At 52.6% G+C, this 27,849-nt stretch overlaps 1 protein-coding gene across 3 annotated transcripts in view; it reads left to right on the top strand.

The window, feature by feature from the left end:
• The window catches only part of MCPH1 (microcephalin 1), a 219,970-nt gene that overhangs the window by 186,981 nt on the left and 5,140 nt on the right, over positions 1-27,849 (top strand). For all 3 annotated transcript variants that reach the window (XM_065901537.1, XM_065901536.1, XM_065901538.1), the window contains one exon: positions 20,311-20,548. In XM_065901537.1, the coding sequence (XP_065757609.1) occupies positions 20,311-20,548 (238 nt within the window). The remainder of the gene's footprint in view (positions 1-20,310; positions 20,549-27,849) is intronic.

Here is a 27,849-nt window from a genome sequence, read left to right on the forward strand (position 1 = left end):
GTGCAGGAGACGTTAAAACATGTGGGTTTGATCCCTGGTTCGGGAAGACTCCCTGAAGGAGGCCATGCCAGCCCAGGATTCCATGGACAGAGGAACCTAGCGGGCTACATGGAGTCGCACAGAGTCGGACACGACTGAAGCAACTTAGCATGCATACACCCAGGCCACAGCCCTTTAATTAAATCAGACTGTCTGGATGGGGATCCTGGCGCTGGTATTTTTAAAACTGTAAAACTCGCCCAGGTGACCTCAGGATGCTGGCCAGTTCAAGAACCAGCTTGCGATCCTTTCTCAGCCAAGCAGCCCAGCAGAGTCGCCCAGGGGCCTCTAAAACTCCTAACACCAAGGCCTCCAACCCCCAGAAGCTCCAACCTGCCCACCGTGAGGTGGGTCCTGGGCAGCATTATTGTAAAGCTTTCCAGGTGAAGCCAACCCACAGCCTGAGGAAGACTGGCTCCGGAGAATCAAGAGTACAGAGCCCTGCCTGGGGCTTGGTTTTTCAACCCTTTCCAAAATTTTGCCAAGAACCCCCAACTTTAAATTACACTATGGATTTGCTCTAGTGTTTTTATACGTTTGCAAATTTCTTGCCAACTACCTGACAGTTTTTAAAGGATCAAATAAAACAGTTCTATAAAGCCAAGCAGTTATTTCCATGTGTATTTGATCACGATTTTGGGGTTGGTGGGGGGGGGAGTGAGTGCTAGAAGCAGTGAGAAGTGATTCAGGACCAAGTGTGGCTGGAACGCTGACGTGGTTCCCACTGGAGCCCTCAGAGCCAGCCCGCAGACACGGGAGGAAAGGAACCCACCGTGTCCCAGGCTTTGACCTATTTCTTGCAGTTGTTGAAAACTATGAGGCATGAAATCCAGATTTATGACTTTTTAAAAAGCTATTTGTGGATTCCCTAGACAATTTTGTTCCCATCACTTATGTAGCTTTTAAAACTCAAACGACGCTTTCAAAAAATCCAAGTTTGGCGCACTCTGAGCTCCGACGTCTGTCGTCCTAATTCAGCGAAAGTAAAGGGGAAACGCCTTCTGCCTTTGCCCACACCGTAGTTTGTCATGAGCAGAAGATAGGAAGGCACTTTCGTGGGTGACTTTGGGGAAAGCTAAGCCGGGTGATTCCCCTCAGGCGCTGTCTGCATAAAAGGATTTGAGGGAAATGTCTTAGGGAAGTGGACCCTTCACCCTGAACTCGGCCTTCCTTTTGTCCTTGCAGATTTTCCGTTTCCTAGAAGTTTCATTATGGAGGGTGGTCACCTGAGGTGCAGGGCCACGTGTGCCCATGCCGAGGGATACTTTACATGCCTCTCCTCTACCCTTATCAGTCTCTCTGTCTCTTTTTCTTCTTCTTTTTTTGGATAAATTCTTTGGAATCTCTCTCAGTGGTATTTCTGAAGCATTTTAAGTCATAGTGATAAAACCAATGCTGATTGCATATCAATTATCTCCCAATAAAGCTGGAAAAGCATAGAAAATAATTTTTAAAAAATTTTAACCCATGGAGGTTTATGGAAACCATGCCCCGTGCCTGACAACACATGTTTCTGCCTGAGACTTTTTCTGCCAAGAACCATAAGGATCTCTGAAATCATTCGCATCCTTTTCACTGGTCTGCAGAGTCTCCTTGCCTGGTTATGCTCTGATCTCCCCATTGTCAGACGGTTAAAAGCCGCCTGCTTCCACTCCTAAATCCATGCAGGGGTGGGGGTGACGTGCCCCCAGGCTGTCTCTTCCCACTGGGAGCCAGAGCAGGGGAGCCACATGCCCCTGGGGTGGCAGCTCCCGTGTGGACCACGTTCTCCATTGTGCACTGATCCCGTTGGGCTGTGAGAGGTTCCTGAAGGCCTCGGGTCCGGTTTTAACCCCCAGGGGCGCTGTCATCCTCCCGGGGAGCGGGCTCTGGGCCCTGCTGGCCTCTGCCTCCCTCCTGGTGCCCCTGCCCTGAGCACTCGGACTGTCTGCATGCATGGCACTGATTACATACAAAGTCTCAACCTAGTCCATTGCTAAAAACTACTGCTCTAACAGTCCTGCTAACACCCCTAATCTGATTATCAAAAAATAGCCCAATCTGGATCAGCGCTGCTACTCATAGCTTACTAAACAGCCTCACAGGCCTACTCCTCCCTGATCAATTTAAGGACAGCAGCCTGAGCTTCCCATTAGATTTCTCCTCCAACTCCCTGTCAACACCACTGCTAATTTTAACTACATGACTACTGCCCCTGATATTAATAGCTAGCCAACATCACCTATTAAAAGAATCCTTAGTCCAAAAAAAATTGTATTTTAGTCTATTAGTTGCATTATGTCGTGCGGGTCTCAGGTAACAGGGCGTCTCTTAGGCCCGTGTGTGTCGGCAGTAAGTGGGTTTCTGCCATCCTCGGGAAGCCCGATCCAACCCTACCAAGGAAATGAAGCTCCAGGCTGGACTGGGGGGATGTCAGGAGTTCAGACTTCAGTGAAAGAGAAGGACAGTTCTAGAAGACCCAAGTATCCGCAGGTACTTTCTGTCACCAGGACTGGATGCTGTGAAGCTGCAGTTCCTCCCGGGGTCCCAGAGGCTCCGGTCCTCCCTGGGTGATGTCGGCAGGTCACTGAAGGCAGGCGAGGAGCCACTGAGGGCGCAGGCCCAGTCTTTGTTGGGACGTACCTGGCTTCAGCATCCGTCTGTCCATGTGCCCACCCAGCACCTTGGCCGCCACAGTTTCCCAGCTGCAGAACGGGAACGGGGCCAGGGATAGGCTCTGCCTCACGGGACTTTTGTAGCAACTAAAAGGGGTGCTTCCTGGAGCACAGCTGGAATACTTGAGCAAATGTGTTGTATGCAAATGCTTTGCAAATGTCGGTTATTGTTTAACGTCTCACCTGTTAATTTTAACAACTGCTGCCTTCCCAGTCTCCACGGCCAGGACCCCTAGTCAGCTGCTTAGGCCCAGCAGACCCCTAGGCATCCTGCTGGCCGGCGCTGGCGTGGCGAGAAGAGGCAGGGTCCTGACCAAGCGCTCAGCAGCTGACATGTGTCCGCGGCTCTCAGGGAGCCAGGCAGTGCTGTGCCGACCTTCGCTCTGCCTTCCAGCCTGTCTACCAAGTGGACACGATGATTATTTATGCTTGTAGCCACGGAGACGCAGAGATCTGGGGGCTCCTGCTAGGCCGCTCATACTCAGTGATGGCTGACCCTAAACCCAGGTTCTCTTTGGAGCTGAGTGTGTGCGGGGAGGTGACGCGGGAGTTGTTGCCGGTAGAGAAGCCAAAGGTCTTCCTGAAGTTTGGAGACTGAGTGACTGAGACGGTGACAGGGGCTGCTGGAAGGTGATTTATATCACAGATGGTGCTACACTGGACGGCCTCGGATGCATGGAACAGAGGCTGCGGAAGAGCACATGGAACTGAGTCAGTAACAGATCTGCTGCGTCTCACACACAAAAAAAACTTTTTCCACTGCAACATTATCAGTTCAGTCTCTCAGTTGTGTCCAACTCTTTGCGACCCCATGAACTGCAACATGCCAGGCCTCCCTGTCCATCACCAGCTCCCAGAGGTTACTCAAATTCATGTCCATTGAGTCCATAATGCCATCCAACCATCTCATCCTCTATCATCCCCTTCTCTTCCTGCCCTCAATTTTTCCCAACATCAGGGTCTTTTCAAGTGAGTCGGTTCTTTGCATCAGGTGGCCAAAGTATTGGAGCTTCAGCATCAGTCCTTCCAATGAACACCCAGGACTGATCTCCTTTAGGTTGGATCTCCTTGCAGTCCAAGGGACTCTCAAGAGTCTTCTCCAACACCACAGTTCAAAAACATCAATTCTTCGGCGCTAAGCTTTCTTTATAGTCCAATTCTCACATGACCACTGGAAAAACCATAGCCTTGACTAGATGGACCTTTGTTGGCAAAGTAATGTCTCTGCTTTTTAATATGACATCTAGGTTGGTCATAACTTTCCTTCCAAGAATTAAGCATCTTTTAATTTCATGGCTGCACTCACCATCTACAGTGATTTTGGAGCCCCCCAAAATAAAGTCAGCCACTGTTTCCACTGTTTCCCCATCTATTTCTCATGAAGTGATGGGATCGAATGCCATGGTCTTAGTTTTCTGAATGTTGAGTTTTAAGCCAATTTTTTTCACTCTCCTCTTTCACTTTCATCACGAGGCTCTTTAATTCTTCACTTTCTGCCATAAGGGTGGTGTCATCTGCATATCTGAGGTTATTGATATTTCTCCCGGAGATCTTGATTCCAGCTTGTGCTTCATCCAGCCCAGCATTTCACATGATGTATTCTGCCCTGGTGGCTCAGACGGTAAAGCGTCTGTCTACAATGTGGGGGACTTGGCTTCCATCCCTGGGTAGGGAAGATTCCCTGGAGAAGGAAATGGCAACCCACTCCAGTACTCTTGCCTAGAAAATCCCATGGACAATGGACCCTGGTGCAGGCTACTGTCCATGGGGTCGCAAAGAGTCGGACATGACGGAGCTACTTCACTATCACTATTCTGCATATAAGTTAAATAAGCAGGGTGACAATATACAGCCTTGACGTACTCCTTTCCCTATTTGGAACCAGTCTGTTGTTCCATGTCCAATTCTAACTGTTGCTTCCTGACCTGTATACAGATTTCTCAGGAGGCAAGTAAGGTGGTCTGGTATTACTATCTCTTTAAGAATTTTCCAGAGTTTGTTGTGATCCACACAACATTATAAATACGAATATATACCTTGGTGGTTCAGTGTCTTAAGACTTTGCACTCTTAATGCAGAAGGGCGGGATTTGATCCCTGGTCAGGGAATGGATCCTCAGAAAAGAAAAAACCAAACAAACAAACAAAAAATATATATATATACTTCCCTGGTGGCTCAGAGGTAATGAATCTGCCCATGATGTGGGGAACCTGGGAACCTGAGTTCGATCCCTGAGTGAGGAAGATCCCCTGGAGAAGAGAATGGCGGCCCACTCCAGTATTCTTGCCTGGAGAATCCCGTGGACAGAGGAGCCTGGCGGGCTGCAGTCCGTGGGCTCACAGAGAGTGGAACACGGCGTAGTAACTTAACGCTATCTGTGCTGTGCTGTGCTATACTACTGTTGTTCAGTCACCGAGTTGTGTCCAGCTTCTGGGGACCCCATGGACTGCAGCACGCCAGGCGTCCCTGTCCCCCACCGTCTCCCGGCGTCTGCCCAAGTTCATGTTCGTCGCCGTGGTGGTGCCATCCAGCCATCTCATCCTCTGACACGCACACAGATACACATGTACATGTCCATACGCATGCATGGCCTCCAGAAAGCTCTAAGGTGTGTGTCCTCTGAAAGGAAGAGCTGACGCTTGCTCACCCCTGGAGCTATGCTGAGCGCCCTCTGGCCAGGCTCCTTGCCTGGAGGGGCGGGAGCTCGGGACCAGTGCAGCTCCAGGGCCGGCGACGCTCCCACCAGCCCCGCACCGGTTAGCTTCCTGACCTCCAGCAGCTTGCCTCCTTTCTGTGCTGTCAGTCTCTCGTGTCAATGGGGAGAAGAAGAATAGCACGTGCCTCGTTCAGCTTTTGTGAGGATTGAGAGTGTTGCTTTTTATTACAGTTGGTTTACAACGCTGTGTTAGTTTCAGGTGTATAGCAGAGTGATGCAGTTATGCATGTACACCTGTCCATTCTGTTTTCAGATTCTTCTCTCATCCTAGGTTATTATAAGATATCGAGTGTAGTTCCCTGTGTGCACAGTAGGTCCTTGTTTGCTTCACAGATAGTAGTGTGTATATGTTAATTCCAAATGCCTAATTTAAAGCCCTGCCACCCCTACTGTCTCCTTTGCTAATCATAAGTTTGTTTTCTATGTTTGTGGGTCTTTTTCTGTTTTGTAAATAAGTGCATTTGTATCATTGGGGGCGGGGGGGGTTGCTTCACAGGTGGCACTAGTGGTAAAGAACTCCCCTGCCAGTGCAGGAGACGTAGGAGACGCAGGTTCAGTCTCTGGGTCAAGAAGATCCCCTGCAGGAGGGCATGGCAACCCTGTCTGGTATTCCTGCCTGGAGAATCCCATGATTCTACATGTAAGTGTTGTCATGCGATGTTTGTCTTTCTCTGTCTGACTTCACTTAGTGTGATCTCTGAGTCCATCCATGTTGGTGCAGATGGCATTACTTCATTCTTCTTTTTTTTTTTTTTTTTTTTAGGCAAATACTGTATTTATTAACTATGATTGGAAGATACATTCCTGATTTATTATCTCCAAATTCAAAAAGAATTTCAAAGTAACAAAATAATTCTATCCACCATAGAATCCAGAACAGGGCTGGGCTCTGGGGATCAAATTCATTGTGCACAGGGTGGGCAGAACCCTCTGCCTCTAAACAATTTTTTGAGCTAGTTTAACTTTCAGCTCTTGAGTCCTGGTCACAGTCTTGAAATCATGGAAGGTTAGAGACTGTAATTACTCAGCCAGAGGCATGGGTTTCTGGTTCAGACATGAGGAGAGGGTTTCTTGGAAGTGATCAATGAAGCCTCTGCAGCAGAAACAGAAGACAGAGGGCAGAGGGCACGGGGGCCGAACCAAAGGGCCTGGCATTGGGGGGGAGGGTGAGGAGCCCTCTCACCATTTCCTTGTTTTCACCCGTGTGTCTCCACTCCGTATAACAGGGGCTGCATTCAGTCAGTAACCCTGATGTAAGAACGTTCTCGTAGTTTCTCATAGAATTTAAAGACAAGGCCCAGTAGGTCCCTTGATTGGACCCAGGAGAGATCCCAGGATGCCAGGAGCTACAAGCTCTTGATTATTGAGGTGGTCTGGCCAACGGTCGCGGCTCCTGGAAGGCACGGTCAGGTTGTCTTACGGGGACAGCCTAGGGACGGATCCGTACGATGACACTGGACTGGGGCCTGGAGACGCCACACTGCTCAGGCCACGAGTCATAGCCCTCGACGTTGTGGTCAAACAACACAAAGCGGACGCCCTTCTTGATGTTGGTGAACGCATGCATGATCCGAAAGGAGAAGCTGCCTGTCCGCGGACGGACAGGAAAACGTTTATGGAAGAAATAATGCAAGGTGGCATAGTTGGCATCTAGAAGCTTGACGACTAGCTGATACATCCGGTCACTGCCTTGTTGTTCTGTCCAGCGGCGACAGACGGAAATCCAAATCTTTCCACTATCCAGGAGTTCCCGCCACAGGCCCTCCTCCTCCAGATCCAAAATTTCTCCCTTGTACCAACACCTGTAGGCAGGACTGCAGCTCGCCTCCCCAGAAGTCTTCAGCCTGACCCCCAAGTCTTCCTCTTCCTCCGAGTCATCGCTACCGCTCAGCATCATACAGTTCCAGAGGTCTTCTTTCTCCGGGGGGTTCGCGGTGAGCTTGCGTCCTATGGGTCTGAGCTCGCAGAAGCGGCCCAGGGTGCAGGGCCCGGGGGCGCCAGCAGGGGGCAGGCAGGTGAGGATGACGGGCCACAGGTCGGGGTGTTTCCAGGGCAGGATGCTCAGCCACAGGTCCCTGCCGTCCACCACCTCTCGCCAGCGCCGGCACACCAGGCGGCAGTGCCGGAGCAGCGTGCTTGGGGGCAGGTAGCTCAGCATCTCCCGGAGCAGCTCGATGGGCAGATGGTTCGGGCCCGGCACCTCCTGTGGTTCGTGGTGCGGAGCTGGGACGCGGGCGGGCAGGCCCCAGGAGGTTGAGGCGCCCATGGCCTCCTCTCCAGGCCCCGCGGCTGCTCCCTGCATCTCAGCCAGTGTTCCTCACCAGTGGGCCTTCACCTTGCCTCACCTCTACTTCATTCTTCTTATGGCTGAGTAATATTCCATTGTGTGTGTGTACCACATCTTCATCCATTCATCTGTCGATGGACGCTTAGGTTGCTTCCATGTCTTGGCCACTGTAAATACTGCTGCAAGGAACATTGAGATACGTGTGTCTTTTCAAAGTCTGGTCTTCTCCAGGTATACGCCCAGGAGTGGGATTACAGGATCATATGGTGATTCTATTTTTAGTTTTTAAGGAACTGCCTCCACACTGTTCTCCATGGTGATCGCACCAATTTACCTTCCCACCAACACTGTAGGAGGGTTTCCTTTGCTCCACACCCTCTCCAGCATTTATGATTCATTAGACTTTTCAGTGATGGCTATTCTGACCAGTGTGAGGTGATACCGCATTGTAGTTTTAATTTGCATGTTTCTAATAATTAGCAGTGTTGAGCATCTTGTCATGTGACTGTCGGTCATCTGTATGTCTCCTAAAAGTTAGCGTTTATAAAATACTTAGACCACAGCGGCATATTAAAGGCCCTGCGGGCAGAGGGAGGCTGGCAGGAGACTGGTGTGGCAGGGCAGAGATGGGGAGGCGGGGAGGGGGAGATTTGGCTGCACTTCGAAGCAGTGGCTGATCCATGGACAGAATTTGGGGCTGGGACTTACAGTTTGTGTACTCTGTGCACGTAACTGCATGCATTTAATACCTCCATTTTAGGAGCCCCCGGGACAGAACCTCCGGAAGCCCTCCTGGGGTGGTGATGAGGCGGGGAGTGAGATCCGGCCCCCAGGCGTCCTGGTGGACTGGGTGTGGAAGGGGAGGGGGGGAGAGAGACTCTGAAAGCAGCAGGGTGTGATTGTCAAGGATGTCGCTTGCCTGGGTCAGACTCCAAGGTCCCGTCGCGATCTCATTCTATGACCTTGTTCCCTCTGCTTTAGTTTCCGCTGTGAGCTGGAAACAGTGACAGTCTCTTTTCCATAAGCTCATTTCAAGGATGCAGCGAGCTCATTCACATCCAGGGCTCAGAAAGGCCCCGCACAGCAGGCTCTGAGTAAAGCGTCAGCTGTTACTTAGTGGGACTCGGCTGGGGCGAAGAGAGGCCTTTAGACGCGCTGAGTGCTCCGCACCCAGGCAGAGGCGGGCGGGGCGGCACTGGTCCCAGGGCAAGTGTGCAGGGGGGCAGCGGGGAGGCGCTGGGCATCTGGGCCGCCAGTTGTGCTCAGGACCTCGGGCCCGGAGGGAAGGGGCCAGGCCGAGGGAGAGCCCCGGGGTGACGGGGCCCAAGACCAGAGCACAGTGTTCAGAGCAGGGAGTGGACTCTGCCACGTGCGGAGAGGCGCTAAGACCACAGAAGGCGGAGGCGTCCTCTGTCAGACGCTGTTCCGAGCCATTCACCCCAGGGCTGTGGGCCCCCGTGCGCCCCGGCCCCGGGAATCACCCGCTCGGCACAACCACAGCTCAGGGTTGTGCCGTAGGGTCAGAGGAGGGTCTGACTGGGGGCAAACATCCTGGTTTGACCACCATCGCCCTCGTCCAGCCCAGCCCGGCGTCACCCAGTGGGGACCTGGGAGCCAGGTCCTGCGCTCTCTGTTCACACCCATCTGCTCGCCTCGTGTGCGGCCTCGTGCGCCTGCCTTGCCCTGCATACCAGCAAGATGGAAAAGCTGGACTCCAATAATCATTTCCACATAGGAGTGTTTCCCTGTAAACGCGAGCAGCGTTGAGAAATGCACTTCTTTTAGATGTTCGTGCAACTGTGCCTCTTACACAGAACTCCGAGCCCAGTCTGTCCTGTGTCTGTTACGTGCACTCAGCGAGAAGCAATGTAAAACATGTTAACAGTAAACCAAGCAGATGTATTTCAGGGTAGAATAACTATATAGGAGACCCTGCAGGAGACTCCCTCTGACGGGGGCGGCTCTGTGCTCTGCCCTCAGTGTTGGGGACCACTAGCCAGGGCGAATGGAGACAAAGAAACCATTCGTTACACTTAGGTGTCTTTGTTCGTGACTTTTCACTGTTTCTTAACCCTTTCAAACCATGTTCTCAGCGTCGGGTAGAAGCCTCTTTGATCCCGAACCACAAGCCTTCTGTGCTCTGTGTCCCCCGGCGTCTGGGATCAGGGCCCACGGCGTGTGTTTGGCTGCTCTTTACAGGCCTGCGAGCTCAGGGTCCGTCAGAACCGCAGCGCTCCACGGGGCAGGGTCCTCTCGGCCCTGACAGGGCTGCTCGGAGAGGGGAAGCAGCGGGGAGCAGGGCACTCGGGGAGGATGGAAGCACCGGTGTGGACACGGCCAGGCTTGTGCGGGGGACGCAGGGAAACGCAGCGAGATGGAGGCCAGGGAGGGCAGGTGCAGGGAGCAGGTGCCGGCCGGGGAGGGCCGCTGCATCCACAGGATCGGGCGCTGGGGGGTGCACGGGGTCCTTCATGACAGCGTATCTGGGCCGCAGGACCGAGCGTGAGAGCAGAGAGGGGAGCGAGGGGAAGGACAGCCGGGCGCGGGCTCCAGGCCAGGCGCAGGGGCTTGTCTTCCGGTTCCCGGGGGGCTGGCATCTCCAGGGATAATCACTGCCACTGCCAGTGAACAGTAAGGCCATCCTGGAGCGCAGAGGGTGCTACGGGGTCTCCGTGAGCGAGAAGCCATAGGCGCCAGGTGGGGGAGGCCAGGACAGGCGGGTGGGCAGCGTGAGCGTGGACGGGGGTGGACAGGCACGCAGGGAAAAGGGCTCCCAGGAGCCCAGGGCACAGGAGAGGTCACGGAGGCGGCAGGGAGTCTGAAAATTAAATGCTCAGAACTGAGAGGAAGTGCTGAGCGCGGGACGAGGTCCAGAAGCTGCGGGGAGAAGCAGGGACAGTTTCTCCACTAAAAACTGGGGAATTCACGGAGAGCTTGAGGGGTCGTTAAGTTTTCCTATGGTTTTCAGGAAGGTATCAGAATTGTTTAAGATGTGTGTGTCCTGTTGTTTCTTCAGCTCTTTAGGAAACCCCCAGGACCGCAGACATGGTTTGTTCTCTCTCTCCAGTCAGCTCACTTCACCTGGGGTCAGGTTGGCACATCTCATATGGTCAGGTATAGGCTCTGACAGCTTCACTGAAGGTGAAACTCCTAACTCTGCCTCATTTCCAGTCACCTTGGGGCCCCCTGTCTCTCCTCCAGAGCGGGGTGTCACCCACGCCATCCGCCTGCAGGATACGAAGAGTCCCCGAGGCCCTGCTGGAGACACGTGCCCGCCCCTCCCCGAGGGAGGACCAGCCGGGCACACTGGGGGTGTCCAGCAGGGAGCGGGGCGCCCTCCTGGGCTCCCGGCCAGCTGTGGCCTTGCCTCCTCCCCCGTCATGGCGCAGGACTGGAAACTCACAGGACCGCAGGTCTATGTCCAGGCGGCTGGATGCACGATGGAAGTGGTTTTGCTCTCCTCTGTTGGACAGCTGTTACTGAACCCGGGGGAAAGAGAGGCACCGTTTACCAGGACCTTTGAAACCTCAGCAGCCCATCTTTCCTACAATCGCACGAGGTCTCTTACCCTGCCCTGGATCAGGGAGCCTGTGATAAGTTGGGACTCCCTTGGGTTGCACCCTCGTTGCTTCTGGAGTCCATGCCCTGCCCCCCCGCCCTCTTTCGTTTCTTGCTGGAATTCCTGCGGTCCTTTCCTCGGAGTCTCCTGTCCTGGTCTCAGCCCCTCCACGCCATCTGCAGTATGGTCTTCTGACATCTGGAGTCCGTGACCTCTCTGCTCGCGGCTCTCATAGCTCCCCCAGCTCGATGTCGTGCTGTAGAATCCTGACCCGTCTGTGCCTGCTTACCTAGTCTCATCGCCTTCGTACAGACTTTTAAAAGCTAGCTTCTGTTGCTGCAGACCCCTGCTCCCACACGCATCACCCCAGTGATCCCAAGCAGTTTGTGCCAGCGCGCCGTCCCACCACCTCTGAGTCACACGCCGCCGCTGTGAAGCCCGCCGAGTCTCATCCCATCCCACGAGGTGGCGTGCCCTGTCCTGCTGGAGTTTCTAGGACATCCTGTGGAAGCAGACACTGTCCTTCCATGTGTGTCTCTTTGTTCATTAGCCTGGCAGACGCGCGAATTGTCAGATGGACCCGTGAGCAGACCAGAGGAGGAGAGGTGTGGGCTCCGGCGCCCCAGCCATCGGGCAGACGGGGTCACCGTGGGTTGGGGTGGGCGGTCAGGGGCTCTGCACCTCGGTGCCCGGGAAAGCTCTGCTCCGACTTCAGACGAGGACCCGGGTCCCTAGGGCCTCGGTTTCCTCACTCGCAGGAGGCGATCCGCAGCTGGGAGGGTCTCCAGGATCCTTCCTGGTGCCCAGTTCTGCTGTCCTCCGAGATGGTGCCTCAGCCAGAGGGCAAGCGCATCGCGGGAGTGCCCACTGCGGCTCCCGGCCAGCTCTGCCGTCCCCTCCCTGAGCATCTCGGCTCAGCACCCAGGCATCTGTCCGCAGCCCGGCCGCCCCACCCAGGGACCCCCACCGGCTCAGCCCCGTCCTGGACCCTGACATGGGGCCTGGCACCGTAGGTGCCCCGTGGAGCTGCCCCTTCTGCGGTGGGCATCTTCAGCCGTTTCATCTGTGATTTCACCTTCTTGTTGTTGAGAAATATAGAGGCAGAGCTCACTGGCTCGCCCTCCCACCTGACGGATCTCTGGCAGGTGTCCTTTCTCTGCCCGGCCCACCCCGCTCCTCCTCCGCCACTTAGCCATGTGCCTAGGTCCTGTAGAGGCAGAACCGGCAGGACAGACAGACACACACACATGTCAACACACAGAGCAGAGAGATGTAGGGTCAGGAGGTTCAACCCAGTCCCCAGGCTGGACCCAGGAGCTCCGACGACTGGCGCAGGGAACAGCCCACCCTTCCTTTGCCTGTTTGTTCTACTTAGGCCCCCAAAGGATTGGCGCCGGGGACACACCCAGCGGTAAGGTCCCTCAGCCCTCTGGGCGGCCCTGCCCCGCCGGGACGCACAAACTGAACCATCACACTGAGCTGCTCTCCCCGAGCCTCTGCAGCCCCCACCCATGGCTGCCGTGTGGACATGTCCCAGGAGCCCAGGGGTGCGGGCGACTCCCAGGGGTGCAGGCCTGCGGGCTGAGAGCGCGCTGCAGGGCGCCTTCAGCAAAGGCCCCAGGGAGAAGGCGCACTTTTTTCCTTGGAGGAAAAACAAGACGTAGACAAATGTAATGCTAAAAAGGTGTGTTTTTTCACTGTTATTTGATCTTTTACATTAACCCTAAAAATGACTCTTTTTGTTGTCTAGATCTGTATGTTTTAAGGTACGTAGATTTGCATAACCACCAGAAGTGCAGGGAATTGGGAAGAAATTCTGGGGAACCTGGTTATCTCTGAGGGAAAGGTAACACCACGGAGCGCCGCCTGCAAGACACCCCCAGGCCCCGTCCAGACTCCTTTTTCTGGCAGTTGGCTGCATTCGGTGTTGCTGAAAAGTCTGAAGCTGAGTTAGGATTTACATCAAATTCCCATGAATTGCCATCCATAAGGGACCGAGAAGGCAGTGAAATTAATCAGCAGCACGTTGGCTCAAAATCTGTGCCTTTGAAGCTCTTCTAGTCCATCTTGAGGTGCAGGCAGGCATCGGGGTGAGGCCGGATAGGAGCTGGTCAGAGAGGACGCGGAGCCTTCTCAGCTGCCCTGTTAACCTGCAGTGCCCGCTGCCTCACGGTCCTCAACTCAGTTTTTAGAGCGTACCAGTGGGGGCAGGGGCATCCCTACATGGCCCAGATGGTGAGGAATCTGCCTGCAACGGAGGAGACGAGGGTTCGATCCCTGGCTTGGGAAGATCCCCTGGAGAAGGGAATGACTGCCCACTCCAGTATTCTTGCCTGGGAAATCCCATGGACAGAGGAGCCTGGTGGTCTACAGTCCATGGGGTCACAAAGAGTCAGACACGACTCAACAGTCAGTGCTTTCAGTGGGGACAAAACGTTGCTTTGCTAGAGAGGGAAGTTTTGCTAGACTGCCTCGATCAGACCTTTTGGGCAGCATCTCAGTAGCAAATGCATGACCTGTGCCTTCCGCGCCGAGCGTGGGCTCCGGGGCACGCTGGCCACACTGCTGCCTCTGAAGCCCGTCGATCACGAGGACTCACGGAGCGAAACCCCTGGGGGGCTGGGGAACAACAAAGGGGGTGCTGGGGGAGTATCCCATTCTTAAAACCCCCCACCTCCTGAAATGACCTTAGCTAAAGCCCAGCAGTAGGCAGAATCGTGTATCCTGCTCTATTGACAATGTAAATAAGCCTTGCCAGTCACCACCGTCTCCATGGCAATGACCTCCTATACATGCACGTCCATGTGTACATCAGAGAGCGTGTCTGGAGGGTAAGTTTCCAAATTAACTTTTAATTTTGAATAACCTAAATCTTGATTAAACTTCCCCAGAAAATTGTTTTACTTAGGACTGGAAAGTCAACAAGCACGTAGTCTCAGTTATTTTGAGTAAAGAATCAGATCCTTCTAATTCTTTGCTTCCTCTGATTTCAAGCTGAATAAATAAATGGAAATATTTCCATTTACTGACTTTTACAACACATGCTTTAAACTGAGCGCAGGAACTGCGACTTAATCAGCTTTGCTTCCTGGCACCTTGCACATGCCTGGTAGACAGTAAGCGTTCAATAAATGTGGGCGGGAGAAGAAGAATCAAATTAGCTCTGAAGTCACATTCTAAACATGAGAAAGGCCCACACAGGTCCTTTCTGCTGGATTAAAAACAGGTTTGAGTTACTGCTTCTCTATATACCAAGATAGATCCTTGATTAAGAAAAAACTCTGTCCCCAGTACGTGTGTGTGTTGTGTAGAATTTAGAAAAATACACGCAAACTGTTACCTCTGATGAGTGGCAGGGTCGTGAGAACCATGGCATCTGGATGCTTGGGATTCTGGAAACAAAAATCCCAACAAAAAGTAGCTGAAAAGCTCACACGTCTCTGAGAGCAGACGGTGTCGGGGCCGCGGTGAGCGGGCCCTCAGCCTTGTCCCTGTGCTTCTGGCTCTGGGCTCTTGGTTCACGCGGTTTACTTGGGTAGAACTACTGGGCTTTCCTGCCACATTCTGCCTTCCCGGGTGGATGAGATCTTTTCTGCCAGGCCATGTGGCTCCCCCCTCGTGTGGAGAGCTCCCCGACCCCGTGTGACTGCCGGCTTCTCGGTCCTGAAGCAGCCCGCTCCTTCGGGAGTTCCCTGACCCAGCAGCCAGCCTGAGTGCCTGCTGCCCACCCCATGCAGCTGAGCTGGCTCTGGAGTCTGAGGGTCTTCGGAGGGGTACCCAAGGATGTCTCCTGGGTTCTTTTCCCATTGTCTCTTCCTCCTATCAGTCAGAGAGAGGATCGTTATTGCAGATCTCATGTTGGCTAATGTATCAGGCGGAGCTGGGACCCACTCTCGTGGCCGAGGAAACACTTCCATCACCGAGTCGCTGACACGGGGCTGAACAAGCACGTCGACACCCAGTGGCACGCGGGATACAGGCTGCTGGCTGTGTCCCCACGCAGCGCCTTCTGTTCCAGCTGCCTGCATGCGGGGCCCCTCTGTCGCTGGTGTGTTTCCCCAGGCCAGTGTCCCCGGGAGCTGGGGCCTGGCCGGGCTCAGTGTCCAGCAGAGACGCTCTGGCCCCTGCAGGCTCACAGGGGACACTTCACAGAGCTAGCTGCCTGCGGAGAGTGTGTTGTCACACCCAGCATCCATTCCTGTCAGGAGACACAGCTGGCTCTCCCACAGAGATCGGCGGCCCCATCGAGGTCAGGCTTTTCTACTAGATGATCCGAGACAAGGAACACAGTAAGTGTATGTGGCAGAGACACCTCCCTCATAGAAACGTGCGGCTGCTTCTGAGACACCCTGCAGCCTCCCGCGGGCCCCACGGCCACTCCAGGCTCTCCGAAGCGCCTTGGTTTCTGCTTCTCAAAGCACAGTGAGGAGGCTGGAGCTGTGAGGGGGAGCCCCCTTGGACACCTGTCTGACGCAGGCAGAGGCCCCGCCCGGGCTGTCCTCACCCATCACTGAGGGAGCCGGCCGCTGCTTCAGGCCGTCTGCATACTGCTCCAGACAGGGAGCCGGCCGGTGTCCTGTCGGCCTGGGGCTCACGCGGGAGGGGAAGGAGGAGCTGGGACGGTATGTTTACTCTTGGGGTGGGGGGAGGAGCTTCATTGGTGTTAAACAGGGCTCTGCTTTTGGACCCTTTCAAGCTGTTTCCCTCCACTTCACTGTCTCAGAGGCCTGCAGCTGGGCCAAAGCTGTCTTAAGCCTCAGACGGTCAGCTCCTCCACACCTGACGTTCCCATCCTCTTTGGAGTAGGCGAGGGCTCGGTCCTAGGGAGCACTCTGCGTGGGACAGCTGTAGTGGAGGACTCCAGGCCTGAGCGGCTAGTGAGGGTCAGCTGGGGATCCAGGCACCACGGGATGTGGAGGACATGCGGGGGATTGACTCCGGGTGGCAGAGACCTTTGACCTCACAGAGGGAGTGCGTGCTCAGTCCCTTCAGCCCTGTCTGACTCTCTGGGACGCCGTCTGCGGCCTGCCAGGCCCCTCTGTCCATGGGGTTCCGCGGGCGGGAATGCTGGAGTGGGTTGCCGAGCCCTCCTTCGGTGGGTCTTCCCGGCCCAGAGATGGAGCCCGCGTCTCCTGCTCTGAGTCACCTGGAAAGCTCCCCCGCCCGCCCCCGACAGACAGGTTGTCTTCTCACTATCATTTGAGAGACTTTCTGCCTAAAGATGGGCTTCTGTGGTGGCCCAGTCAGTGGAGAGTCTGCCTGCAATGCAGAAGACACGGGTTTGACTCCTGGGTCGGGAGGATCCCTTGGAGAGGGAAGTGGTAGCCCACTCCCGTGTCCTCGCCTGGGGTGTTCCATGGATGGAGGGGCCTGGCGGGCTGCAGTCCGTGGGGTCATGGGAGTCGGACACGACCGAGCGAGCACACCACCACCACCACTGCCTAACGATGGTTTAACTTAGTTATGTTAGCTCTTTTGCTATCGTTAATAATCTGTTATAATCCATATAATAACCGTTACAGTCTGTAATCGTTCTGTGAGTCTCACGCTCTCTTTTGATGTCCTTGAGTGTCTGAATCAGAATGATTGGTTCTCAAGTCTTATTGTCAAGGATCCCAGAAAAGAGAAGCAATTCAAATTGCTCTTTGAAATGTTCGTCCCTTACAGTGTTCACTCGTGTCTTCTGGTTTTCAGTTCTGAAACCTAGCTACAAAAATATAAGGAAGTACCCCAATGTGGCTATAAATACAAAAATTACTTGTTAGATGTTGGTGCAGCAGAGAAACTGGAAGTTCAAGCTGACACTCTGCATTTACTCGGTATCTTAATGTTATCCGATCGGTCATAAAATCCTAGGAGAGGGGAGGACTATGCATCCGTTACATTTGGAATCTTAATATAGCTGCATCCAGTGTTCTCAGCAGATGGTAGTAGTCAGCCTGCCCTTGCAGCATAATTTATGGATTTGAAATATGGAGGAATGGTGGTTGGGATGGGGACTCAGTTAGAAGACGGGACAGTCTCTGGCTCTTGTCTTTTCCAAGCCCTGCCTCAGATTTATGGTATTTTGTAAAGTGGATGTGCTAACTTGCTCAGTAGATATTTTTTTCAAACCTCTGCCACTGAAGTTCTAACACATTTATGGAAGTAGTTTGTGCTTTAAAAATGTAAAGAATAGTAAAGTTTATGAATGAAGGGCCTGCCTTCCACCACCGGTCCTATCCCAAAGTCATCACCATCGGGCCTAACCCTGCCAGGCTGCTGGCTTTGCATAGGAACCTAGTCCCAGTTAACCAAGTGTAGTAACACTGTTGGTGGATACTCAAAAGGTATTTAAAATTACCTGCTGTCACTGTGCTGTGATCACTGTTTGAAACTTGGAACATGATTCCTTTACGGTGTTAAGTTAGTTCCGGCTGTACAGTGAAACGAACCAGCTATGGGTGTACATGTCCCCCAGCTCTCCAACCTCCCTCCCACCCTGCCCCAGCCCACCCCTCTAGGTCGTCACAGCACCAGTCAGAAGAGGCTTGTTTTCCAAAGAGAATTTATAATACCCCGCATAATATGGACACAACGTACGTGTCCAAGACAAGGGGCTAAAGCCGTGGGATGTGCATACACACAATGGACTATTAGTCAGTCATGAGAAATAGAATCTTGCCATTTGCAATATCATGGATAGATCTAAGGGGTATTGTGCTAAGTGAAGTAAGTCATACAGAGAAAGAGAAATATCATGTGATAGCACTCATATATAGAAACTAACACAACAAATGAACAAACAGATCAGAACAGTGACGGAGGCATAGATAGAGAAAACAGACTGGTGGCCGCTGAAGGGGACGCTGTGGTGGGAGGGGAAGGGACGAGGTAAGCTGGGCCGGGGTGGGCGGGTGAAGAGGTACAAGCTTCCAACTGCAAAATAAGTGAATCATGAGCATGAAATGTACAGTGTGGGGAGAATGGTCAAAAACCATGTACTGTCTTTATATGATAACAGATGGTAATGAAACCATAACAGATGGTAATGAAACCTATCGTGTTGATCATCTTGTAACATAAGAAAATATCAAATCACTGTACATACCCGGATCTAATATAAAGTCAATTAAAATTCAGAATACCTCTTAAAATTTATTTTTTTGGGGGGGAGATTAAACTGAGGATATGGAGAGAAACAAAAGTTAGGAGGTCCCCCCCACCCCGACATTAAAAGGATAGAGGAGGACAGGGCCTGGTTTGGTCAGGCTACCGACTTAGAGGCCCTCATTGCCCAGGTCCACGCCGTTCCATCTTCCCTCTTGGCTGTTCTCAGCCTTGGGAATCCAGGGTGTCCTGTGTTGACAGGACAAAGTTGCTCCTATAGTGAGTGAGGAAAAGCCACCCCCAGCAGGCCCGCCCTCACGCCCCACTGGCCAGACTCCAGCCCAGGCATGACGCAGGCCTTTGTAAGGAGGGTCCCTGCGGTTGGCTGAGTCTTCCCCCCGCCCCTGGCGGGAAGGGGCGCCCACCTTGAACACCTGGCCCCACAGACATCAGCACCCAGAAAACGACCGCGCTTCCCTGCTCAAGACGAAAAGACAGAGTTGGCTTGAGCAGCAGAAAACCCGGGAAAGGTGCCCTGACTTTGTTCTTTTGCTGTGTCAGCTCTCACCTCCTACAGCGTGACCACATCCAACTTGACGGAGGTTCTTGATCCCCAGCGGCAGGGCCGCGTGGCCCCGTGACTCACTGCGTTTATGGGTCTTGGGCTTTCTTCTGCAGCTCAGCTCACAGTTAACCAAAGCAAATCTATTCTGCGTCAGTATCTTCATGTGCAAAATTAAGGAAGCCCCCCCCGCCCCTTGCCTCCCAGGGATGCTGGGAGTAACTGACGGCATGAACGAAGGTACCACACTGGTAGAATTGTCATTTGCCCTGTTAGTTACCGAGTCGAAGGGAAGACATAAAATGTGATGATTTATATCAGAGCTTATGGCAAAACTCAACCTTAGGGTAAGAAACGAGAGTGACTCTACAGCCGGATTTAAATTTATCACATTGGTTTCACTGATGATGGAGCCTTTTTCTTTTTTTGTAGTAGGATCTTTTCCTAAAAATGAAAGCAGCATGAAAACTGAGTGTAGGAACAGCTCTCTCTCTCGGGTTTTGCCGGAGCGGCAGGCTGAGGAGGGTATCCTCTGCTGCCTTCCTGCCTCGAGGTCAGCGCTGGCCCCACGCTGGCCACCCTCTGTTCTCTGGGCGCTGGGTGCCCCCTCCTCTGAGGGGCACCTCCCTCTCCTCCCACAGACCTCCCGTCAAAACCCTCAACTGCCCTGAGCCACAGATCTGTCCTCAGGGAAATTCATGGGTTGAAGTCGTCAACCCTCACCACCTCCCCGGGGCTATCTGCGCATAGAGGAGTCTTTCTTTAATTGGTACTTAGTACTGTGTGTCAGAATAGAGGGGCCTCCCCGCCGCCCTGGGCCAGCCGCTGACCCTGACCCATCAGGGCAGGCTGAGGGCGGCCACAGCGGCTCTGAACCTGCAGGGTCTCCACACTGGCCCCCACCCACCTGGACGCACCCCTCAGGACCCACCTGGCCCGCAGCACACGGCCAGGACTCCAGTTTGCACTCTCCTGCAGACGGGCAGGGGTGGATGGAGCGGCTCAGCGCTGATGCCGCCCGCTGTGGGTGCCCTGAGCCGGGTGGAGGAGGTGGTCCCACGCGGTGGGCACTCTGGGCGAGCCACCTACCTCCATGGCCCTCCCATCACTCAGGACCCAGAGGCTGTCCGCCTGGCTCAACCGAACAGCTGATTGCTTTCCAATAATTTGGTTTAGAATCTGTAATAAATCAAAGGCCTTTTTTTTTTTTTTTTTGCTTGTAAATTTGCTTGGAGTTTTTGCTGCTACAGAAAATGTCATCTGCTCGTAAATGTTGTCATCACCACTGGATCCTCAGAACCCATGGAGGACAGACAACCCAACCTCAGCCTGCTCTATTTCAGTCAGCCTGTTCTCAACAATGAAGAGGTCTGGAGTAACCCCCGCCTCCGTCTCTCCCCACAGCTCTGCCGCCAGGAACGCCTGTCGTCCGCCGGGCAGTATCGCGGAACCCTGTTTGCTGACCAGCCAACCATGTTCATCTCCCCGGCCAGCAATCCTCCCAGAGCCAAGCTGGGGGAGCTGGTCGTGCTCTGCGGGGGTCGGGTCACACAGGTCCCTCGCCAGGCCAGCATCTTCATCGGACCCTCCCCAGGAAGGAGGAAGGAGACGGTCAAATACCTGTCTGAAACATGGATCCTAGGTAAGCATCCACATGCTGGTTCCTGGGTGGAGGGGAGGGAGGGATGCACCTTATGAAGTCAGAGCCGCGGGAGGCCCTTCAGAGCTTCTGTCCTGCGGTCCTGGGGGCGACGGTTGGGGAGAGCATCAGGGTGATACGCTTCTCACATCATCTGCGTTGAGGCCTGTGGTTAAAGAAAAAAAGTTGTGTGATTACCAGCTGTCACAGGACCACCTGTCCGTCCAGGTGAGCTCACGGGGACAAAGGAAGTCCTCTTAGACTTTTGCCACCGGCCCTCCTGGCTTGTGTGCAAGGCCCAGCCGGCCCGCCCCGGCCCCTGCAACTCCCCGTACGCCCTCTGCCCCTGCTGGCCCGCCCCGGCCCCTGCAGCTCCCCGGACGCCCGCTGCCCCTGGCGGCAGCCTGACTCCCAGAAGCTCCACGGGACGCCCGCTGCCCCTGCGGTCCACCCCCTGCAGCTCCCCTGACGCCCGCTGCCCGCACTTGCCTGTCCTCGTGCTCACAGTGCTGTTTTACAACAAAGCGCCTTTGGCTTTTATTTCCAAAAGCAGGTGTGACGTGAATGTGATGTGTGTGTTGGCATCAGTGTCGCTGTGTTGTGCAAACGCCCCCTGGGGATTCTGCAGGGGAGGCGGGGTCCCAGGTGAGCCCTGATCCTGGGCGGCTGGAGGCCAACCGTGGTGGCGGGGGCTCTGGGGGCCCCGGGGCGCCAGGAGGAGGGGGTGGCGGAGCCGGGGGCGTGGGATGCAGTGGCGAGGGGGGCGGGGGGTCCACTGGGGTTCAGCTCCACGGCTTCCTCCACTGCGTGTGGACGGCCACGAGTTGGTCCAGCTGCTGTAACTGGACCGCAGGCCCAGGGCGGAGACGGCAGGAAGGTGTCCTCGGTCCTGGAGCTGGACATCTGATTATTGTCGGCGAGACTGGTTTCTCTCCCCTGCTTGTGGGGGCCGTCTTTCCCTGTGTCCTGGAGCTGGCCGTCTGATCGGTGTCGGCGAGGCTGGTTTCTCTCCCCTGCTTACAGGAGGCCGTCTTTGCCTGTGTCTTCACATGGCTCTCCCTCGTGTCCTCATCTCCTCTTCTTCTGAGGACGCCAGTAACTGGATCAGGGCCCATTCTCATGACCTCATTTTAATTTAGTGACCCTTCAAAGGCCCTTTTTCAAAACACAGTCCCATTCCGAGATCCTGGAGGTTCAGGCTTCGACCTGTGGGCTTTGTGGAGGTTCAACCCCTGACACTGGATTACCCATCTCAGCACTTTTGGCCAAGATGTTCATGTGGCTTCTTAAATGTCTTCCCTCTCCGCCTAAGTTTCTTTCTCAGTCTTACTCCTGTTCACTTTCCTTGTCTCTAAACCCCAAACCCCTGGCCTCTCTCACCACTTCCTAAATGTTACTCTTCAATACCAGGATCACCTTGGGGCCGCAGACCAGTACCCCACTGTCGGTCAGCTCAGTGGCGGCATTAAATTAGAAATAAAGTGCACAATAAATGTAATGTGCTTGAATCATCCCAAAACCACCCCCCCACCAGTCCGTGGAAAAATTGTCTTCCGTCAAACTGGTCACTGGTGCCAAAAAGGTCGGGGACTGCTGGTTTAACAGATTGGCAGAGACTGTGTTTGTTCCGGTGGCACTCATTTATAACAACCATGTTTATGAATATCTTGTAAATGACCAATGGTCCTCCTTTGATACAAAATCTTTCACTTTCTGGTGCACAGTCATTTATCATTTGCCTGGAAACTAACTTCAAAACACCTATGGTTGTAGCTACAGTCCAGAAGCCAACAGAAGCTGTTTACTCATTTCCACATGCCAAAAATACAACCTTCAAAACATCCTATGTTCTCAAACAGAGGTTTTGGTTTTGTTTTGTTTTGTTTTTAAGAGAAGTGCATGTATCAAAATGACACCAACTGGAGAGCAGACTGTGCTTTGAAAAGAGTCTCCTTCAGCCAGGCTGCGCATGGTTGACATCAACAGTCACATCGACGGCTAGTCATTCCAAAGCCTGTGGTCGTGCAGGGGGCCGGAGGCTGGTTTGCACTCTTATTATTTCCAGGTTGGGGAACTTGGCCAGCCCCTTCCTGGCGCTGGTGCATTTCTGCACACACATTGTGCACGTGTCGGCCGCCTGCCAGGTTCCCCCAGGGGTCTGGCCACGTAGCCCCCCCTGCTGGCGGGTCTTCAGGAGGCAGATGCCTGCCTGCTTGAAGCCCAGATCGTCATGTCCACGGGCCCTCAGAGCTGAAGCTGCGGGCCCGCATTTCTGTCCTTTCCTCTCCCATAACTCATGTCCTGTTTCTCATTTGTCACTGCCCACACCATCTGTGTGTGCCCTTGGCAACATCCGGGTATTGTGTGTCCTGGAATCCTTGGCTCTCCGCGTGCTGAAATCCTCACCCATAACATCAGTCCCGCTGCCAGTGTGCACTGGGTCCTCTGGCTGTCTCCCCAACCCCATCGTATGAGTGTTACATACTTGAAAAATATGTGTTCTGTTAGTGTGTGTGCATCTCCCTCCGAATGGAGCTCCAGCTTTGTGCAGGTGAAGGAGATTTCATTTTGGTATCTCTCCACATATGCACAGACCTACAGAACACACAGTCTAGATCATCGCCTTTTCTGTGTGTGTTAGTCGCTCAGTCGTGTCCGACCCTTTGTTAGCCCGTGGACTGTACCCACCAGGCTCCTCTGTGCATGGGATTCCCCAGGCAAGATTATGTGAGTGGGTTGTCATGCCCTCCTCCAGGGCATCTTCCCGGCCCAGAGATTGAACCCAGGTCTCTTGCATTGCAGGCTGATTCTTTATTCTCTTACCAAGTGCAAGTCACCTGGTTCTTTCTGGACCTAGTTTAGTTACTTCTGTACGTGACAGAGTAATAAACAGGATGATCGGAGCAGACTCCCTCCCTCTGCAGGGGACAGTGTTCAGGGCCGTGGGGCCCCAAGACTCACCAACACATAGAAAAGTCTTTCCTGTTCCTTTGGCAGAGAAGCGTCTTCCCTTTTGAAGACTGTTCTCCTTCCCATTAGCTTTCACCATAAACACTTCCAGAGAATACTTTATTCTCAAAATGTTGTGAAATTAAAATTAAAACCATGTTAAAGCACCAACTTAAATGTCATTTTGTGATAAATTATGAAAAGCAGGACTCAAATTTTATCAACTAAATTTGTTCCAACTAGAATATCAGATGCTATGTGAGCTAGAATCCCTGAGACTTATTTATTTTATTCAAACTTTTTTTAAACTCTTGAAAGCAGCTTTTCAGATTTGTAATTTCCCTTCCAAACCAAAGATTCTAAGGTTGTTTTTTTTTAAGTACCTTGCATTTATTCCTATATTCTATGGGGTCTTTGTTTTTGCAGTCCTAATACAGTCAAAGGCTTTCCTAGTGACTCAGATAGTAAAGAATCCGCCTGCCAATGCAGGAGACACGGGTTTGATCCCCAGGTCGGCAAGATCCTCTGGAGAAGGAAATGGCAACCCACTCTAGTATTCTTACCTGGGAAATCCCACGGAGAGAGGAGCCTGGCGGGCTACAGTCCATGGGGTCGCAAGGTATCGGACAAGACGGAGCAAGTAAACAGCACTGAGCAACGGAGTCGCATGGGCTGGACAAGTAGGAGGAAGGGGGGGCGTTAGCATCTCCCTCTCAGCGGAGGGAAGGTGGACACTTTTGCCGTGACCTCTGACATCTGAGCACCGTGAGCCGTCACATAGGCCTTTTATCCCTTTATCGTATCTTAGAACCGGTAACCCAATGTTTTTTAGTGTTTTCTTAAAAAAAAAAAAAAAAAACTGTCTCACCATCCTCCCGCTGCCTGGTGTTGCTGGCCTAGAACAGCGTGAACTTAAGCCAACTCCACCTCGGGCCGCACACGTGAAACCTAAGCCATGACTTAGTCACTTGCTCTGAGCAGCTCACATCGGCCGAGCCGCCTTCTGCTGAGGCCTCTGGACAGGTCCCGACTGTGTTCCCGAGCCGTTCCCCAGGGCCCGCTTTCCCTGAAACAGCAGCACACTTGGGCCAAGATTCTTGATGAATCATTAAACCAGAGGGGGAGTGGGGATTTCTGAGAGAGAGCACACTTGTGGAGCTTAAACACATATGGAAATAAACAGGAAAACAAAACTCAGATTCCTGGCACCAGGAGGCAGAAAGTTACCTTTACCTGATCTTGGTACGACTGGTTACATTCTGAAGCACTTCCCAGGAGTTAGGCTCCCCGCCCCCCCACAGGGCACCATTCCCATCTCACGGTCAAGAAAGAACAGGTCTTGGGTCCCCGCTGGCGTGGGGGCTGGCAGGGGCCCACGGGGTGTCCATCAAGGGTCAGTGGCTGGAGCTGTGGCCATTTTTCCCTCCTTTTATCCCCACCGGTCTTATCAGGTTGAGCTTGGCCTTTCTCATAAGACATTTCCAGTCTCAGGCGCCATTTCCAGTCTGGGCTATGTTCAAGTGATAAAACATACATTTTATGCTGTTGTGGGAACATAATGTAATAGTCACAACAGCCTTGCCAAAAAAAAAAAGTCTTGCCTCGGCATGATTTCCTTATAACTTATAAAACAGCATTTGATTTGAATGTCTCCCCATGTCAGTGTTTTCAAGAAAAAGGCCCCTGATAGTGTGCGGCCTTGTACGTGCTAGCAGGATCTCCGCCCCCTCGGAGGACCGAGCAGAGAGCAGCCCAGAGCTGCACGCTCTGCACGGGGCGTTTGTTACAGCCCCGGACCGACGGTTTGCTGATCACGTCGAGTCCATCAGGGATCCTCGGAGCATCTCAGGCCACATCTCCACTGCACAGATAAAGAACCAGGCGTGGAGAGGTGGGGGCAGAAAGGCGAGGCGAGGAGAAAGGAGGCAGGTCGGCTGAGCCTGCTCCTCGCCTTAGGGACCCTGAGCTCGGCCACCATGCAGAAAGCACTGCAGAAGGTTAAGGGGCAATTTCAGACCCTAAGATGAATTCTCTGTGTTCTGAGTTGGTCTCCAAATGCATGAATTCTACCAGGACAGAATGAGTGGAACTAAAACCAATTCATGAAACTTTATCATTTCAACATCTCGTGTGTTTTAGGCTTTTTAAAAATACATTAATTGGTTTAAAAAAAATTAACTGCTAGCTGCAGTTTACAGTACCTTAACAGTTTTTAACAGTAATAAACTAAATATAAATTATAAGTACATAAATGTAAATTATTAGAATTTAAGTATTAGCCTTGAAAAGATAAAGAGTGTGCTCAGAAAGTGCGTTTCTAAGCTCTCCCTTTAATGGTATTCATTGCTTAACCAGTAGTCCTAGATGATCATCTTTGAAATTTCCTAAACCGTCTCCCTGCCCACCCCCACCCACCAGCCACTTTATTACATTTACACCGACTGAATGCCCATCACTGGGCGTGAACGTTATCTGTGATCTGAAGGTTAAAAAGCATGTTAAAGGCAAGTGGACAAACTGGGAAAGAGAAGACCCTTCTCTGTACCTTTCCAGCCAAGGCGCAGTCCTCAAGCCTCACTTTCAAAAAGAAAAAAGGCGGAAAGAGTAGACCATATTTTATGCAGCATACCTAGTCACCAGCTGTGTATCGGCTCAGAACAGGAAGCGCTGTGAACAAGGTCACCTCTCTGCGTCTGTCCCTGGAAATGTTGCTGTGTGAGGCATCAGGCCGCCTCTCACATGCCAGCGCTGCGCGCTGAGGCAGCGCCAGGTTCACGAGGCTGCCGTGTGCACGACCGCAGACCCCCAGCGCCCCCCCACTCAGGGGTGAGGGCTCACCCTGTGTCTTCGAGGGGCTGGGGCTTACAGAGCAAAAGAAACTTCACGGCTCAGTCTCCCAGTGTGACGCTGCCTGTAGGTCAGCCTGTTTTTGCCTGTAGTTCACAGCCTGCGGTTTTGTTGTTGTTAGATGTTAGGTTTTATGATGTTCACCACTGACTGCCAAGTGATGGAGCTCGCGTATGGACCGAACTGTGTCCCCACAAAGTCGTGCGTGGAGTCCTGATCCCCAGCACCCAAGGCTGTGTCTGTGTGTGGAGACGGGGAGTGCAAAGAGGTGATTAAGGTGGAAGGAGGCTATAAGTGTGGGCGCGAGTTCGCCTGGATCAGTGACCTCATAAGAAGGTGCAGGGACACCAGGGTGCACACACAGAGGAAAGGCCATGCAAGGAAAGAGAAGGGCAAGGCCTCGGGAGAAACCCAGCCCGCTGACGACAGCCAAAAGGTGGGCACAGCCAGGTGTCCACGGGCAGATGATGGTAACAAACTGTGATGTAGACACACAGCAGAATGTTATCCGGCCCCAAAAAGGAAGGCTGTTCTGAAACCTGCAGCACACGAGCGGACCTTGAAGACACTGCGTTCAAGTGAAATAAGCCAGTCACAAAAAGATGCCACGTAATTTCGCGCCTATGAGATACCCAAGGATAAGCAAATTCATAGGGACAGAATACAGAGATTCAGTCTGGAAGGAGGGGGGAAAGGAATGGGGAGTTACTGTTTAGTGAATGCAAAGATTATGTTTGTGATTGTTAAGAAACTTCTGGACGCGGGCAGTGGTCATGGTGGCCCAGTGTTGTGAAGTCACAGTATTGTGAATGTACTTAATGCCGCTGAACTATACACTTAAAAGGGTTTAAATGGTAACTTTCAGCTCATGTCTGTCTGACCACAAAAAATCATTACCACCTCCCGCTAGATAGTTTTAACAAAAGTTTTACTAAGCATCTCAAATTACTGCAGGAGAAAAAGAAAAGAAATTATTTCATCTCATTTTACAAGACTAACCCAAACTCATTTGTGAAGATGGATGTAAAAATCCAAAGTAAAATATTGGCAAATTAAGTTTAGCAGTATGTTAAGAAACATATAATCAGGTAAGGTTTAACTGAAGAATGTAGAAACAAAGATCTTTAAATCTTTTCTTCTAGTCCATTGATTGTTCTCAGCAGATATTGAAAAGCATTAGAGAAAATCCAATACCTACTCATGATTAAAAACAATAACAACAATTAGGAATAAGAGAACTTTCCTAAACGATAGAGTATAAAAAAAAGTACAACATATTTGCCTATGATACAGTATATACATAGAAAAATTGAAGAGAGTCAAGAAATGGTTATAATCAATTCAGCAAGATTCTTAAGATACACTTACTAAAATCATTAGCATTTCCATGCCCAGGAATAGATATAAAATGTAATAGAAAAAATAGTGAACTCAAGGCTAGCCCTGTGATATCTTTTCTCTCACATATCTTGGGTGGAAAGGAAAAGTTGGCATGCTAGGAATAAACT

The sequence above is a fragment of the Muntiacus reevesi genome, chromosome 10, assembly GCF_963930625.1.
Source record: "Muntiacus reevesi chromosome 10, mMunRee1.1, whole genome shotgun sequence".
In the NCBI taxonomy this organism is placed as follows: domain Eukaryota; kingdom Metazoa; phylum Chordata; class Mammalia; order Artiodactyla; family Cervidae; genus Muntiacus; species Muntiacus reevesi.